At 76.0% G+C, this 13,360-nt stretch overlaps 1 protein-coding gene across 3 annotated transcripts in view; it reads right to left on the bottom strand.

The window, feature by feature from the left end:
- Nucleotides 1–13,290, bottom strand: part of LOC125456385 (leucine-rich repeat and IQ domain-containing protein 3-like) — a 52,013-nt gene extending 38,723 nt beyond the window's left edge. For all 3 annotated transcript variants that reach the window (XM_059648191.1, XM_059648192.1, XM_059648193.1), the window contains exon 1: nucleotides 13,211–13,290. In XM_059648191.1, the coding sequence (XP_059504174.1) occupies nucleotides 13,211–13,231 (21 nt within the window). In that variant the 5' untranslated portion in view covers nucleotides 13,232–13,290. The remainder of the gene's footprint in view (nucleotides 1–13,210) is intronic.
- Nucleotides 13,291–13,360: the final 70 nt, after the last annotated feature.

Below are 13,360 nucleotides of genomic sequence, written 5' to 3'. Positions count from 1 at the left end.
CGCTCCCTCTCTCACTCTCCCCCCCTCTCTCACTCTCCCCCCCCTCTCTCACTCTCCCCCCCCGCTCCCTCTCTCACTCCCCCCCCCCCCCGCTCCCTCTCTCACTCTCCCCCCCCCCCGCTCCCTCTCTCACTCTCCCCCCCCCCCGCTCCCTCTCTCGCTCTCCCCCCCCCGCTCCCTCTCTCACTCTCCCCCCGCCCCCCGCTCCCTCTCTCACTCTCCCCCCCCCCCGCTCCCTCTCTCACTCTCCCCCCCCCCCGCTCCCTCTCTCACTCTCCCCCCCCCCCGCTCCCTCTCTCACTCTCCCCCCCCCCCGCTCACTCTCTCCCCCCCCCCGCTCACTCTCTCCCCCCCCCCCGCTCACTCTCTCCCCCCCCCCCCGCTCCCTCTCTCACTCCCCCCCCCCCCGCTCCCTCTCTCACTCTCCCCCCCCCCGCTCACTCTCTTCCCCCCCCCGCTCACTCTCTCCCCCCCCCCGCTCCCTCTCTCACTATCCCCCCCCCCAGCTCCCTCTCTCACTCTCCCCCCCCCACCGCTCCCTCTCTCACTCTCCCCCCCCCCCCGCTCCCTCTCTCACTCTCCCCCCCCCCCCCCCCGCTCCCTCTCTCACTCTCCCCCCCCCCCCGCTCCCTCTCTCACTCTCCCCCCCCCCCGCTCCCTCTCTCACTCTCCCCCCCCCCGCTCCCTCTCTCACTCTCCCCCCCCGCTCCCTCTCTCACTCTCTCCCCCCCCCCGCTCACTCTCTCCCCCCCCCGCTCACTCTCTCACTCTCCCCCCCCCGCTCACTCTCTCCCCCCCCCGCTCACTCTCTGCCCCCCCGCTCCCTCTCTCACTATCCCCCCCCCCCGCTCCCTCTCTCACTATCCCCCCCCCCGCTCCCTCTCTCACTCTCCCCCCCCCCCGCTCCCTCTCTCACTCTCCCCCCCCCCGCTCCCTCTCTCACTCTCCCCCCCTCCCCGCTCACTCTCTCCCCCCCCGCTCACTCTCTCCCCCCCCCGCTCCCTCTCTCACTCTCCCCCCCCTCCCCGCTCACTCTCTCCCCCCCCCGCTCACTCTCTCCCCCCCCCCGCTCCCTCTCTCACTCTCCCCCCCCCCGATCCCTCTCTCACTCTCTCCCCCCCCCCGCTCACTCTCTCCCCCCCCGCTCACTCTCTCACTCTCCCCCCCCCCCGCTCACTCTCTCCCCCCCCCGCTCCCTCTCTCACTATCCCCCCCCCGCTCCCTCTCTCACTATCCCCCCCCCCGCTCCCTCTCTCACTATCCCCCCCCCCGCTCCCTCTCTCACTCTCCCCCCCCCGCTCCCTCTCTCACTCTCCCCCCCCCCGCTCCCTCTCTCACTCTCCCCCCCCCGCTCCCTCTCTCACTCTCCCCCCCCCCGCTCCCTCTCTCACTCTCCCCCCCCCCGCTCCCTCTCTCACCCTCCCCACCCCCGCTCCCTCTCTCACTCTCCCCCCCCCCCGCTCCCTCTCTCACTCTCCCCCCCCCCGCTCCCTCTCTCACTCTCCCCCCCCCCCCGCTCCCTCTCTCACTCTCCCCCCCCCCCGCTCCCTCTCTCACTCTCCCCCCCTCCCCGCTCACTCTCTCCCCCCCCCCGCTCACTCTCCCCCCCCCCCGCTCCCTCTCTCACTCTCTCCCCCCCCCCCGCTCACTCTCTCCCCCCCCCACTCCCTCTCTCACTCTCCCCCCCCCCCGCTCACTCTCTCCCCCCCCGCTCCCTCTCTCACTCTCCCCCCCCCGCTCACTCTCTCCCCCCCCCGCTCCCTCTCTCACTATCCCCCCCCCCGCTCCCTCTCTCACTCTCCCCCCCCCCCGCTCCCTCTCTCACTCTCCCCCCCCCCCCGCTCCCTCTCTCCCCCCCCCGCTCACTCTCTCACTCTCCCCCCCCCCAGCTCCCTCTCTCACTCTCCCCCCCCCCCCGCTCCCTCTCTCACTCTCCCCCCACCCCGCTCCCTCTCTCACTCTCCCCCCCCCCCCCGCTCACTCTCTCCGCCCCCCGCTCCCTCTCTCCCCCCCCCCGCTCCCTCTCTCCCCCCCCCCGCTCCCTCTCTCACTCTCCCCCCCCCCGCTCCCTCTCTCACTCTCCCCCCCCCCCCGCTCCCTCTCTCACTCTCCCCCCCCCCCCCGCTCCCTCTCTCACTCTCCCCCCCCCCGCTCCCTCTCTCACTCTCCCCCCCCCCCCGCTCCCTCTCTCACTCTCCCCCCCCCCCCCGCTCCCTCTCTCACTCTCCCCCCCCCCGCTCCCTCTCTCACTCTCCCCCCCCCGCTCCCTCTCTCACTCTCCCCCCACCCCCGCTCACTCTCTCCCCCCCCCCGCTCACTCTCTCACTCTCCCCCCCCCCGCTCACTCTCTCCCCCCCCCCGCTCACTCTCTCACTCTCCCCCCCCCCCCGCTCCCTCTCTCACTCTCCCCCCCCCCCCGCTCCCTCTCTCACTCTCCCCCCACCCCGCTCCCTCTCTCACTCTCCCCCCCCCCCCCCGCTCACTCTCTCCCCCCCCCCGCTCCCTCTCTCCCCCCCCCCGCTCCCTCTCTCCCCCCCCCCGCTCCCTCTCTCACTCTCCCCCCCCCCGCTCCCTCTCTCACTCTCCCCCCCCCCCCCGCTCCCTCTCTCACTCTCCCCCCCCCCCCCGCTCCCTCTCTCACTCTCCCCCCCCCCGCTCCCTCTCTCACTCTCCCCCCCCCCCGCTCCCTCTCTCACTCTCCCCCCCCCCCCCGCTCCCTCTCTCACTCTCCCCCCCCCCGCTCCCTCTCTCACTCTCCCCCCCCGCTCCCTCTCTCACTCTCCCCCCACCCCCGCTCACTCTCTCCCCCCCCCCGCTCACTCTCTCACTCTCCCCCCCCCCGCTCACTCTCTCCCCCCCCCCGCTCACTCTCTCACTCTCCCCCCCCCCGCTCCCTCTCTCACTCTCCCCCCCCCCCGCTCCCTCTCTCACTCTCCCCCCCCCCCGCTCCCTCTCTCACTATCCCCCCCCCCGCTCCCTCTCTCACTCTCCCCCCCCCCCGCTCACTCTCTCCCCCCCCCCGCTCACTCTCTCACTCTCCCCCCCCCGCTCACTCTCTCACTCTCCCCCCCCCGCTCCCTCTCTCACTCTCCCCCCCCCCCGCTCACTCTCTCACTCTCCCCCCCCCCCGCTCCCTCTCTCACTCTCCCCCCCCCCGCTCACTCTCTCCCCCCCCCCGCTCACTCTCTCACTCTCCCCCCCCCCCCCGCTCCCTCTCTCACTCTCCCCCCCCCGCTCCCTCTCTCACTCTCCACCCCCCCGCTCCCTCTCTCACTCTCCCCCCCCCCCCGCTCCCTCTCTCACTCTCCCCCCCCCCCGCTCCCTCTCTCACTCTCCCCCACCCCCCGCACCCTCTCTCACTCTCCCCGCCCCGGCTCCCTCTCTCACTCTCCCCCCCCCGCTCCCTCTCTCACTCTCCCCCCCCCCGCTCCCTCTCTCACTCTCCCCCCCCCGCTCCCTCTCTCACTCTCCCCCCCCCCCCCCGCTCCCTCTCTCACTCTCCCCCCCCCCCCGCTCACTCTCTCCCCCCCCCCGCTCAATCTCTCCCCCCCCCCGCTCCCTCTCTCACTCTCCCCCCCCCGCTCCCTCTCTCACTCTCCCGCCCCCCCCGCTCCCTCTCTCACTCTCCCCCCCCCCCGCTCACTCTCTCCCCCCCCCGCTCACTCTCTCCCCCCCCCCGCTCACTCTCTCACTCTCCCCCCCCCCCCGCTCCCTCTCTCACTCTCCCCCCCCCCGCTCCCTCTCTCACTCTCCCCCCCCCCGCTCCCTCTCTCACCCCCCCCGCTCCCTCTCTCACCGCCCCCCCCGCTCCCTCTCTCACCGCCCCCCCCGCTCCCTCTCTCACTCTCCCCCCCCCGCTCCCTCTCTCACTCTCCCCCCCCCCCGCTCCCTCTCTCACTCTCCCCCCCCCCCGCTCCCTCTCTCACTCTCCCCCCCGCTCCCTCTCTCACTCTCCCCCCCCCCGCTCCCTCTCCCCCCCCCGCTCCCTCTCCCCCCCCCCCGCTCCCTCTCTCACTCTCCCCCCCCCCGCTCCCTCTCTCACTCTCCCCCCCCCCGCTCCCTCTCTCACTCTCCCCCCCCCCGCTCCCTCTCTCACTCTCCCCCCCCCCCCGCTCCCTCTCTCACTCTCCCCCCCCCCCGCTCCCTCTCTCACTCTCCCCCCCACCCCGCTCCCTCTCTCACTCTCCTCCCCCCCCCCGCTCCCTCTCTCACTCTCCCCCCCCCCCGCTCCCTCTCTCACTCTCCCCCCCCCCCCCGCTCCCTCTCTCACCCCCCCCCCACTCCCTCTCTCACCCCCCCCGCTCCCTCTCTCACCCCCCCCCGCTCCCTCTCCCCCCCCGCTCCCTCTCTCACTCTCCCCCCCCCCGCTCCCTCTGTCACCCCCCCCGCTCCCTCTCTCACCCCCCCGCTCCCTCTCTCACCCCCCCCGCTCCCTCTCTCACTCCCCCCCGCTCCCTCTCCCCCCTCCCGCTCCCTCTCTCACTCTCCCCCCCCCGCTCCCTCTGTCACCCCCCCCGCTCCCTCTCTCACCCCCCCCGCTCCCTCTCTCACCCCCCCCGCTCCCTCTCTCACCCCCCCCCGCTCCCTCTCTCACCCCCCCCCGCTCCCTCTCTCACCCCCCCCCGCTCCCTCTCTCACCCCCCCCCCGCTCCCTCTCTCACCCCCCCCCGCTCCCTCTCTCACCCCCCCCGCTCCCTCTCTCACCCCCCCCCGCTCCCTCTCTCACCCCCCCCGCTCCCTCTCTCACTCTCCCCCCCCCCCGCTCCCTCTCTCACTCTCCCCACCCCCCCGCTCCCTCTCTCACTCTCCCCACCCCCCCGCTCCCTCTCTCACTCTCCCCCCCCCCCCTCTCTCACCCCCCCCGCTCCCTCTCTCACTCCCCCCCGCTCCCTCTCTCACTCCCCCCCGCTCCCTCTCTCACTCTCCCCCCCCCCCGCTCCCTCTCTCACCCCCCCCCCGCTCCCTCTCTCACTCCCCCCCGCTCCCTCTCTCACTCTCCGCCCCCCCGCTCCCTCTCTCACTCTCCCCCCCGCTCCCTCTCTCACTCTCCCCCCCCCGCTCCCTCTCTCACTCTCCCCCCCCCCGCTCCCTCTCTCACTCTCCCCCCCCCCCGCTCCCTCTCTCACTCTCCCCCCCCCCCGCTCCTCTCTCACCCCCCCCCGCTCCCTCTCTCACCCCCCCCGCTCCCTCTCTCACCCCCCCCCGCTCCCTCTCTCACTCCCCCCCGCTCCCTCTCTCACTCTCCCCCCCCCCGCTCCCTCTCTCACCCCCCCCGCTCCCTCTCTCACCCCCCCCCCCGCTCCCTCTCTCACCCCCCCCCGCTCCCTCTCTCACCCCCCCCCGCTCCCTCTCTCACTCCCCCCCCGCTCCCTCTCTCACTCCCCCCCGCTCCCTCTCTCACCCCCCCGCTCCCTCTCTCACCCCCCCCGCTCCCTCTCTCACTCCCCCCCGCTCCCTCTCTCCCCCCCCCCGCTCCCTCTCTCACTCTCCCCCCCCCCCGCTCCCTCTCTCACTCTCCCCCCCCCCCGCTCCCTCTCTCACTCTCCCCCCCCCCCGCTCCCTCTCTCACCCCCCCCCGCTCCCTCTCTCACTCTCCCCCCCCCCGCTCCCTCTCTCCCCCCCCCCCCGCTCCCTCTCTCACTCTCCCCCCCCCCGCTCCCTCTCTCACTCTCCCCCCCCCCGCTCCCTCTCTCCCCCCCCCCGCTCCCTCTCTCACTCTCCCCCCCCCGCTCCCTCTCTCACTCTCCCCCCCCCCCGCTCCCTCTCTCACTCTCCCCCCCCCCCGCTCCCTCTCTCACTCTCCCCCCCCCCCCCGCTCCCTCTCTCACTATCCCCCCCCCCTCTCTCACTCTCCCCCCCCCCCGCTCCCTCTCTCACTCTCCCCCGCTCCCTCTCTCACTCTTCCCCCCCCCCCCGCTCCCTCTCTCACTATCCCCCACCCCGCTCCCTCTCTCACTCTCCCCCCCCCCGCTCCCTCTCTCACTATCCCCCACCCCGCTCCCTCTCTCACTCTCCCCCCCCCCGCTCCCTCTCTCACTCTCCCCCCCCCCCCGCTCCCTCTCTCACTCTCCCCCCCTCCGCTCCCTCTCTCACTCTCCCCCCCCCCGCTCCCTCTCTCACTCTCCCCCCCCCCGCTCCCTCTCTCACTCCCCCCCCCCCCCGCTCCCTCTCTCACCCCCCCCCGCTCCCTCTCTCACTCCCCCCCCCCCCCGCTCCCTCTCTCACCCCCCCCCCGCTCCCTCTCTCACTCTCCCCCCCCCGCTCCCTCTCTCACTCTCCCCCCCCCGCTCCGCTCCCTCTCCCCCCCCCCCGCTCCGCTCCCTCTCCCACCCCCCGCTCCGCTCCCTCTCCCCCCCACCCCGCTCCCTCTCTCACTCTCCCCCCCCCCCGCTCCCTCTCTCACTCTCCCCCCCCCCGCTCCCTCTCTCACTCTCCCCCCCCCGCTCCCTCTCTCACTCTCCCCCCCCCCCGCTCCCTCTCTCACCCCCCCCCGCTCCCTCTCTCACTCTCCCCCCCCCCCCCCGCACCCTCTCTCACTCTCCCCCCCCCCGCTTCCTCTCCCCCCCCGCTCCGCTCCCTCTCCCCCCCCCGCTCCCTCTCCCCCCCCCCCGCTCCCTCTCCCCCCCCCCCGCTCCCTCTCTCACTCTCCCCCCCCCGCGCTCCCTCTCTCACCCTCCCCCGCTCCCTCTCTCACCCCCCCCCGCTCCCTCTCTCACCCCCCCCCGCTCCCTCTCTCACCCCCCCCCGCTCCCTCTCTCACCCCCCCGCTCCTCTCTCACCCCCCCCGCTCCCTCTCTCACTCTCCCCCCCCCCCCCGCTCCGCTCCCTCTCCCCCCCCCGCTCCCTCTCCCCCCCCCGCTCCCTCTCCCCCCCCCCCGCTCCCCCGCCCCCCGCTCCCTCTCTCACTCTCCCCCCCCCCCGCTCCCTCTCTCACTCTCCCCCCCCCCCCGCTCCCTCTCTCACCCCCCCCCGCTCCCTCTCTCACCCCCCCCCGCTCCCTCTCTCACCCCCCCCCGCTCCCTCTCTCACTCTCCCCCCCCCCCCGCTCCCTCTCTCACTCTCCCCCCCCCCCCGCTCCCTCTCTCACTCTCCCCCCCCCCGCTCCGCTCCTCTCCCCCCCCCCGCTCCGCTCCCTCTCCCCCCCCCCCGCTCCCTCTCTCACTCTCCCCCCCGCTCCGCTCCCTCTCTCACTCTCCCCCCCGCTCCCTCTCTCACCCCCCCCCGCTCCCTCTCTCACCCCCCCCCGCTCCCTCTCTCACTCTCCCCCCCCCCCGCTCCCTCTCTCACTCTCCCCCCCCCCCGCTCCGCTCCCTCTCCCCCCCCCCCGCTCCGCTCCCTCTCCCCCCCCCCGCTCCCTCTCTCACTCTCCCCCCCCGCTCCCTCTCTCACTCTCCCCCCCCCCCCCGCTCCCTCTCTCACTCTCCCCCCCCCCCGCTCCCTCTCCCCGCCCCCCCCGCTCCGCTCCCTCTCCCCCCCCCGCTCCGCTCCCTCTCCCCCCCCGCTCCGCTCCCTCTCCCCCCCCCCGCTCCCTCTCCCCCCCCCCGCTCCCTCTCTCACTCTCCCCCCCCGCTCCCTCTCTCACTCTCCCCCCCCGCTCCCTCTCTCACCCCCCCCCGCTCCCTCTCTCACCCCCCCCCCCGCTCCCTCTCTCACTCTCCCCCCCCCCCCCGCTCCCTCTCTCACTCTCCCCCCCCCCGCTCCCTCTCTCACCCTCCCCCCCTCCCTCTCTCACCCTCCCCCCCCCTCCCTCTCTCCCCCTCCCCCCCCGCTCCCTCTCTCCCCCTCCCCCCCCGCTCCCTCTCCCCCCCCCCCCTCCCTCTCTCACCCTCCCCCCCTCCCTCTCTCACCCTCCCCCCCCCTCCCTCTCTCCCCCTCCCCCCCGCTCCCTCTCTCACTCTCCCCCCCCCTCCCTCTCTCACTCTCCCCCCCCCCCGCTCCCTCTCTCACTCTCCCCCCCTCGCTCCGCTCCCTCTCCCCCCCCCCCCCGCTCCCTCTCCCCCCCCCCCCGCTCCCTCTCCCCCCCCCCGCTCCCTCTCTCACTCTCCCCCCCCGCTCCGCTCCCTCTCTCACTCTCCCCCCCCGCTCCCTCTCTCACCCCCCCCCGCTCCCTCTCTCACCCCCCCCGCTCCCTCTCTCACCCCCCCCGCTCCCTCTCTCACTCTCCCCCCCCCCCCGCTCCCTCTCTCACTCTCCCCCCCCCCGCTCCCTCTCTCACTCTCCCCCCCCCCCGCTCCCTCTCTCACTCTCCCCCCCACCCCCCCCTCCCTCTCTCACCCTCCCCCCCCCTCCCTCTCTCACCCTCCCCCCCCTCCCTCTCTCCCCCTCCCCCCCGCTCCCTCTCTCACTCTCCCCCCCCCTCCCTCTCTCACTCTCCCCCCCCCTCCCTCTCTCACTCTCCCCCCCCCCTCCCTCTCACACTCTCCCCCCCCCCTCCCTCTCTCACCCTCCCCCCCCCCCGCTCCCTCTCTCACTCTCCCCCCCCCCCCGCTCCCTCTCTCACTCTCCCCCCCCCCCGCTCCCTCTCTCACTCTCCTCCCCCCCCCGCTCCCTCTCTCACTCTCCTCCCCCCCCCCCGCTCCCTCTCTCACCCTCCCCCCCGCTCCCTCTCTCACCCTCCCCCCCCTCCCTCTCTCACCCTCCCCCCCCCTCCCTCTCCCCCCCCCCCCGCTCCCTCTCTCCCCCCCCCCCCGCTCCCTCTCTCCCCCCCCCGCTCCCTCTCTCCCCCCCCCCCGCTCCCGCTCTCACTCTCCCCCCCCTCCCTCTCTCACTCACTCTCCCCCCCCCTCCCTCTCTCTCTCACCCTCCCCCCCCTCCCTCTCTCACCCTCCCCCCCCTCCCTCTCTCACCCTCCCCCCCCCTCCCTCTCTCACCCTCCCCCCCCGCTCCCTCTCTCACCCCCCCCCCCGCTCCCTCTCTCACTCTCCCCCTCCCCCCCCCGCTCCCTCTCTCACTCTCCCCCCCCCCCCCGCTCCCTCTCTCACTCTTCCCCCTCCCCCCCCCCCCGCTCCCTCTCTCACTCTCCCCCCCCCCGCTCCCTCTCTCACTCCCCCCCCCCCCCGCTCCCTCTCTCACTCCCCCCCCCCCGCTCCCTCTCTCACTCTCCCTCCCCCCCCCCCCCGCTCCCTCTCTCACTCTCCCTCCCCCCCCCGCTCCCTCTCTCACTCTCCCTCCCCCCCCCCGCTCCCTCTCTCACTCTCCCTCCCCCCCCCCCCCTCCTCTCTCACTCTCCCTCCCCACCCCCCCCGCTCCCTCTCTCACTCTCCCTCCCCCCCCGCTCCCTCTCTCACTCTCCCCCCCCCCCCCGCTCCCTCTCTCACTCTCCCCCCCCCCCCGCTCCCTCTCTCACTCTCCCTCCCCCCCCCGCTCCCTCTCTCACTCTCCCTCCCCCCCCCCCCCGCTCCCTCTCTCACTCTCCCTCCCCCCCCCCCCCGCTCCCTCTCTCACTCTCCCCCCCCCCCCCGCTCCCTCTCTCACCCCCCCCCCCGCTCCCTCTCTCACCCCCCCCCCCGCTCCCTCTCTCACCCCCCCCCCCGCTCCCTCTCTCACCCCCCCCCGCTCCCTCTCTCACCCCCCCCCCCCCGCTCCCTCTCTCCCTCCCCCCCCCCCCGCTCCCTCTCACACTCTCCCTCCCCCCCCCCCCGCTCCCTCTCTCACTCTCCCTCCCCACCCCCCCCCCGCTCCCTCTCTCACTCTCCCTCCCCCCCCGCTCCTCTCTCACTCTCCCTCCCCCCCCCCCGCTCCCTCTCTCACTCTCCCTCCCCCCCCCCGCTCCCTCTCTCACTCTCCCTCCCCCCCCCCCGCTCCCTCTCTCACTCTCCCCCCCCCCCCCGCTCCCTCTCTCACCCCCCCCCGCTCCCTCTCTCACCGCCCCCCCCCCGCTCCCTCTCTCACCCCCCCCCCCCCGCTCCCTCTCTCACTCTCCCTCCCCCCCCGCTCCCTCTCTCACTCTCCCTCCCCCCCCCCCCGCTCCCTCTCTCACCCCCCCCCCGCTCCCTCTCTCACCCCCCCCCCCCGCTCCCTCTCTCACTCTCCTCCCCCCCCGCTCCCTCTCTCACTCTCCCTCCCCCCCCCCCCGCTCCCTCTCTCACCCCCCCCCCCCGCTCCCTCTCTCACCCCCCCCCCGCTCCCTCTCTCTCCCCCCCCCCGCTCCCTCTCTCCCCCCCCCCTCCCTCTCTCACTCCCCCCCCCCCGCTCCCTCTCTCACCCCCCCCCCGCTCCCTCTCTCTCCCCCCCCCCCGCTCCCTCTCTCCCCCCCCCTCCCTCTCTCACTCCCCCCCCCCCGCTCCCTCTCTCACCCCCCCCCCGCTCCCTCTCTCACCCCCCCCCCGCTCCCTCTCTCACCCCCCCCCCCGCTCCCTCTCTCACCCCCCCCCGCTCCCTCTCTCACCCCCCCCCCCCGCTCCCTCTCTCACTCTCCCTCCACCCCCCGCTCCCTCTCTCACTCTCCCTCCCCCCCCCCCCCGCTCCCTCTCTCACCCCCCCCCCCGCTCCCTCTCTCACTCTCCCTCCCCCCCCCCCCGCTCCCTCTCTCACCCCCCCCCCCGCTCCCTCTCTCACCCCCCCCCCGCTCCCTCTCTCACCCCCCCCCCCCGCTCCCTCTCTCACCCCCCCCCGCTCCCTCTCTCACCCCCCCCCCCGCTCCCTCTCTCACCCCCCCCCCCGCTCCCTCTCTCACTCTCCCCCCCCCGTCTCTCACCCCCCCCCCCGCTCCCTCTCTCACCCCCCCCCCGCTCCCTCTCTCACCCCCCCCCGCTCCCTCTCTCACCCCCCCCCGCTCCCTCTCTCACTCTCCCCCCCCCCCCGCTCCCTCTCTCACTCTCCCTCCCCCCCCCGCTCCCTCTCTCACTCTCCCTCCCCCCCCCCCCCGCTCCCTCTCTCACCCCCCCCCGCTCCCTCTCTCACCCCCCCCCCCGCTCCCTCTCTCACCCCCCCCCCCCGCTCCCTCTCTCACCCCCCCCCCCGCTCCCTCTCTCTCTCCCCCCCCCCCGCTCCCTCTCTCTCCCCCCCCCGCTCCTCTCTCCCCCCCCTCCCTCTCTCACCCCCCCCCCCGCTCCCTCTCTCTCTCTCCCCCCCCCCCGCTCCCTCTCTCTCCCCCCCCCCGCTCCCTCTCTCCCCCCCGCTCCCTCTCTCACCCCCCCCCCGCTCCCTCTCTCTCCCCCCCCCCGCTCCCTCTCTCCCCCCCTCCCTCTCTCACTCCCCCCCCCCCCCGCTCCCTCTCTCATCCCCCCCCCCGCTCCCTCTCTCACCCCCCCCCCCGCTCCCTCTCTCACCCCCCCCCCCCGCTCCCTCTCTCACCCCCCCCCCCGCTCCCTCTCTCACCCCCCCCCCGCTCCCTCTCTCACCCCCCCCCCCGCTCCCTCTCTCACCCCCCCCCGCTCCCTCTCTCACTCTCCCTCCCCCCCCCCCCGCTCCCTCTCTCACTCTCCCTCCCCCCCCCCCCGCTCCTCTCTCACTCTCCCTCCCCCCCCCCCCGCTCCCTCTCTCACCCCCCCCCCGCTCCCTCTCTCACCCCCCCCCCCCCGCTCCCTCTCTCACCCCCCCCCCCGCTCCCTCTCTCACCCCCCCCCCCCCGCTCCCTCTCTCACCCCCCCCCCCCCGCTCCCTCTCTCACCCCCCCCCCCGCTCCCTCTCTCACCCCCCCCCCCCGCTCCCTCTCTCACTCTCCCCCCCCCCTCCCTCTCTCACCCCCCCCCCGCTCCCTCTCTCACCCCCCCCCCGCTCCCTCTCTCACCCCCCCCCCCCCGCTCCCTCTCTCACTCTCCCTCCCCCCCCCCCCTCTCTCACCCCCCCCCCGCTCCCTCTCTCACCCCCCCCCCCCGCTCCCTCTCTCACCCCCCCCCCCGCTCCCTCTCTCACCCCCCCCCCCCGCTCCCTCTCTCACCCCCCCCCCCCTCCCTCTCTCTCCCCCCCCCCCGCTCCCTCTCTCCCCCCCCCCCGCTCCCTCTCTCCCCCCCCTCCCTCTCTCACCCCCCCCCCCGCTCCCTCTCTCTCCCCCCCCCCGCTCCCTCTCTCCCCCCCCTCCCTCTCTCACCCCCCCCCCCCGCTCCCTCTCTCTCTCCCCCCCCCCCCGCTCCCCCCCCGCTCCCTCTCTCCCCCCCCCCCCGCTCCCTCTCTCCCCCCGCTCCCTCTCTCACCCCCCCCCCCGCTCCCTCTCTCTCCCCCCCCCCCCGCTCCCTCTCTCCCCCCCCCCCGCTCCCTCTCTCCCCCCCCCCCCGCTCCCTCTCTCTCCCCCCCCCCCCGCTCCCTCTCTCTCCCCCCCCCCCCGCTCCCTCTCTCCCCCCCCCCCCCGCTCCCTCTCTCCCCCCCCTCCCTCTCTCACCCCCCCCCCCCGCTCCCTCTCTCTCCCCCCCCCCCCGCTCCCTCTCTCCCCCCCCTCCCTCTCTCACCCCCCCCCCCCCGCTCCCTCTCTCTCTCCCCCCCCCCCCGCTCCCTCTCTCCCCCCCCCCCCGCTCCCTCTCTCCCCCCCCCCCGCTCCCTCTCTCCCCCGCTCCCTCTCTCCCCCCGCTCCCTCTCTCCCCCCCCCCCCCGCTCCCTCTCTCCCCCCGCTCCCTCTCTCCCCCCGCTCCCTCTCTCCCCCCCCCCCCCGCTCCCTCTCTCCCCCCCCCCCCGCTCCCTCTCTCCCCCCGCTCCCTCTCTCACCCCCCCCCCGCTCCCTCTCTCTCCCCCCCCCCCCCGCTCCCTCTCTCCCCCCCCCCCCCGCTCCCTCTCTCCCCCCCCCCCGCTCCCTCTCTCTCCCCCCCCCCCCGCTCCCTCTCTCTCCCCCCCCCCCCGCTCCCTCTCTCTCCCCCCCCCCCCCGCTCCCTCTCTCCCCCCCCCTCCCTCTCTCACTCCCCCCCCCCCCCGCTCCCTCTCTCCCCCCCCCCCCCGCTCCCTCTCTCCCCCCCCCCCCCGCTCCCTCTCTCCCCCCCCCCCCCCCCCGCTCCCTCTCTCCCCCCCCCCCCCGCTCCCTCTCTCCCCCCCCCCCCCGCTCCCTCTCTCCCCCCCCCCCCCCCGCTCCCTCTCTCCCCCCCCCCCCCCCGCTCCCTCTCTCCCCCCCCCCCCCCGCTCCCTCTCTCACTCTCCCTCCCCCCCCCCCCCCCCGCTCCCTCTCTCACCCCCCCCCCCCCCGCTCCCTCTCTCACCCCCCCCCCCCCCGCTCCCTCTCTCACCCCCCCCCCCCCCCCCTCCCTCTCTCCCTCCCCCCTCCCCCCCCCCCCGCTCCCTCTCTCACCCTCCGGTTGATCCCCGCCATCTCTCTCCGTGCAGCTGAGTTTCCGGTTGCTATGGAAACAACCTGCGGTGCCACCGCTGCGCATGTGCTGCGCGAGAGACGAACGTCAGTTTTGGTGGCGGCGCGCGTGCGCTGGATTGCAGAGCTTCG

Source organism: Stegostoma tigrinum, chromosome 8 (genome assembly GCF_030684315.1).
Source record: "Stegostoma tigrinum isolate sSteTig4 chromosome 8, sSteTig4.hap1, whole genome shotgun sequence".
Classification (NCBI taxonomy): domain Eukaryota; kingdom Metazoa; phylum Chordata; class Chondrichthyes; order Orectolobiformes; family Stegostomatidae; genus Stegostoma; species Stegostoma tigrinum.
The sequence above is the reverse complement of the archived record's forward strand: the minus strand, read 5'-3'. Positions and strand labels throughout refer to the sequence as shown.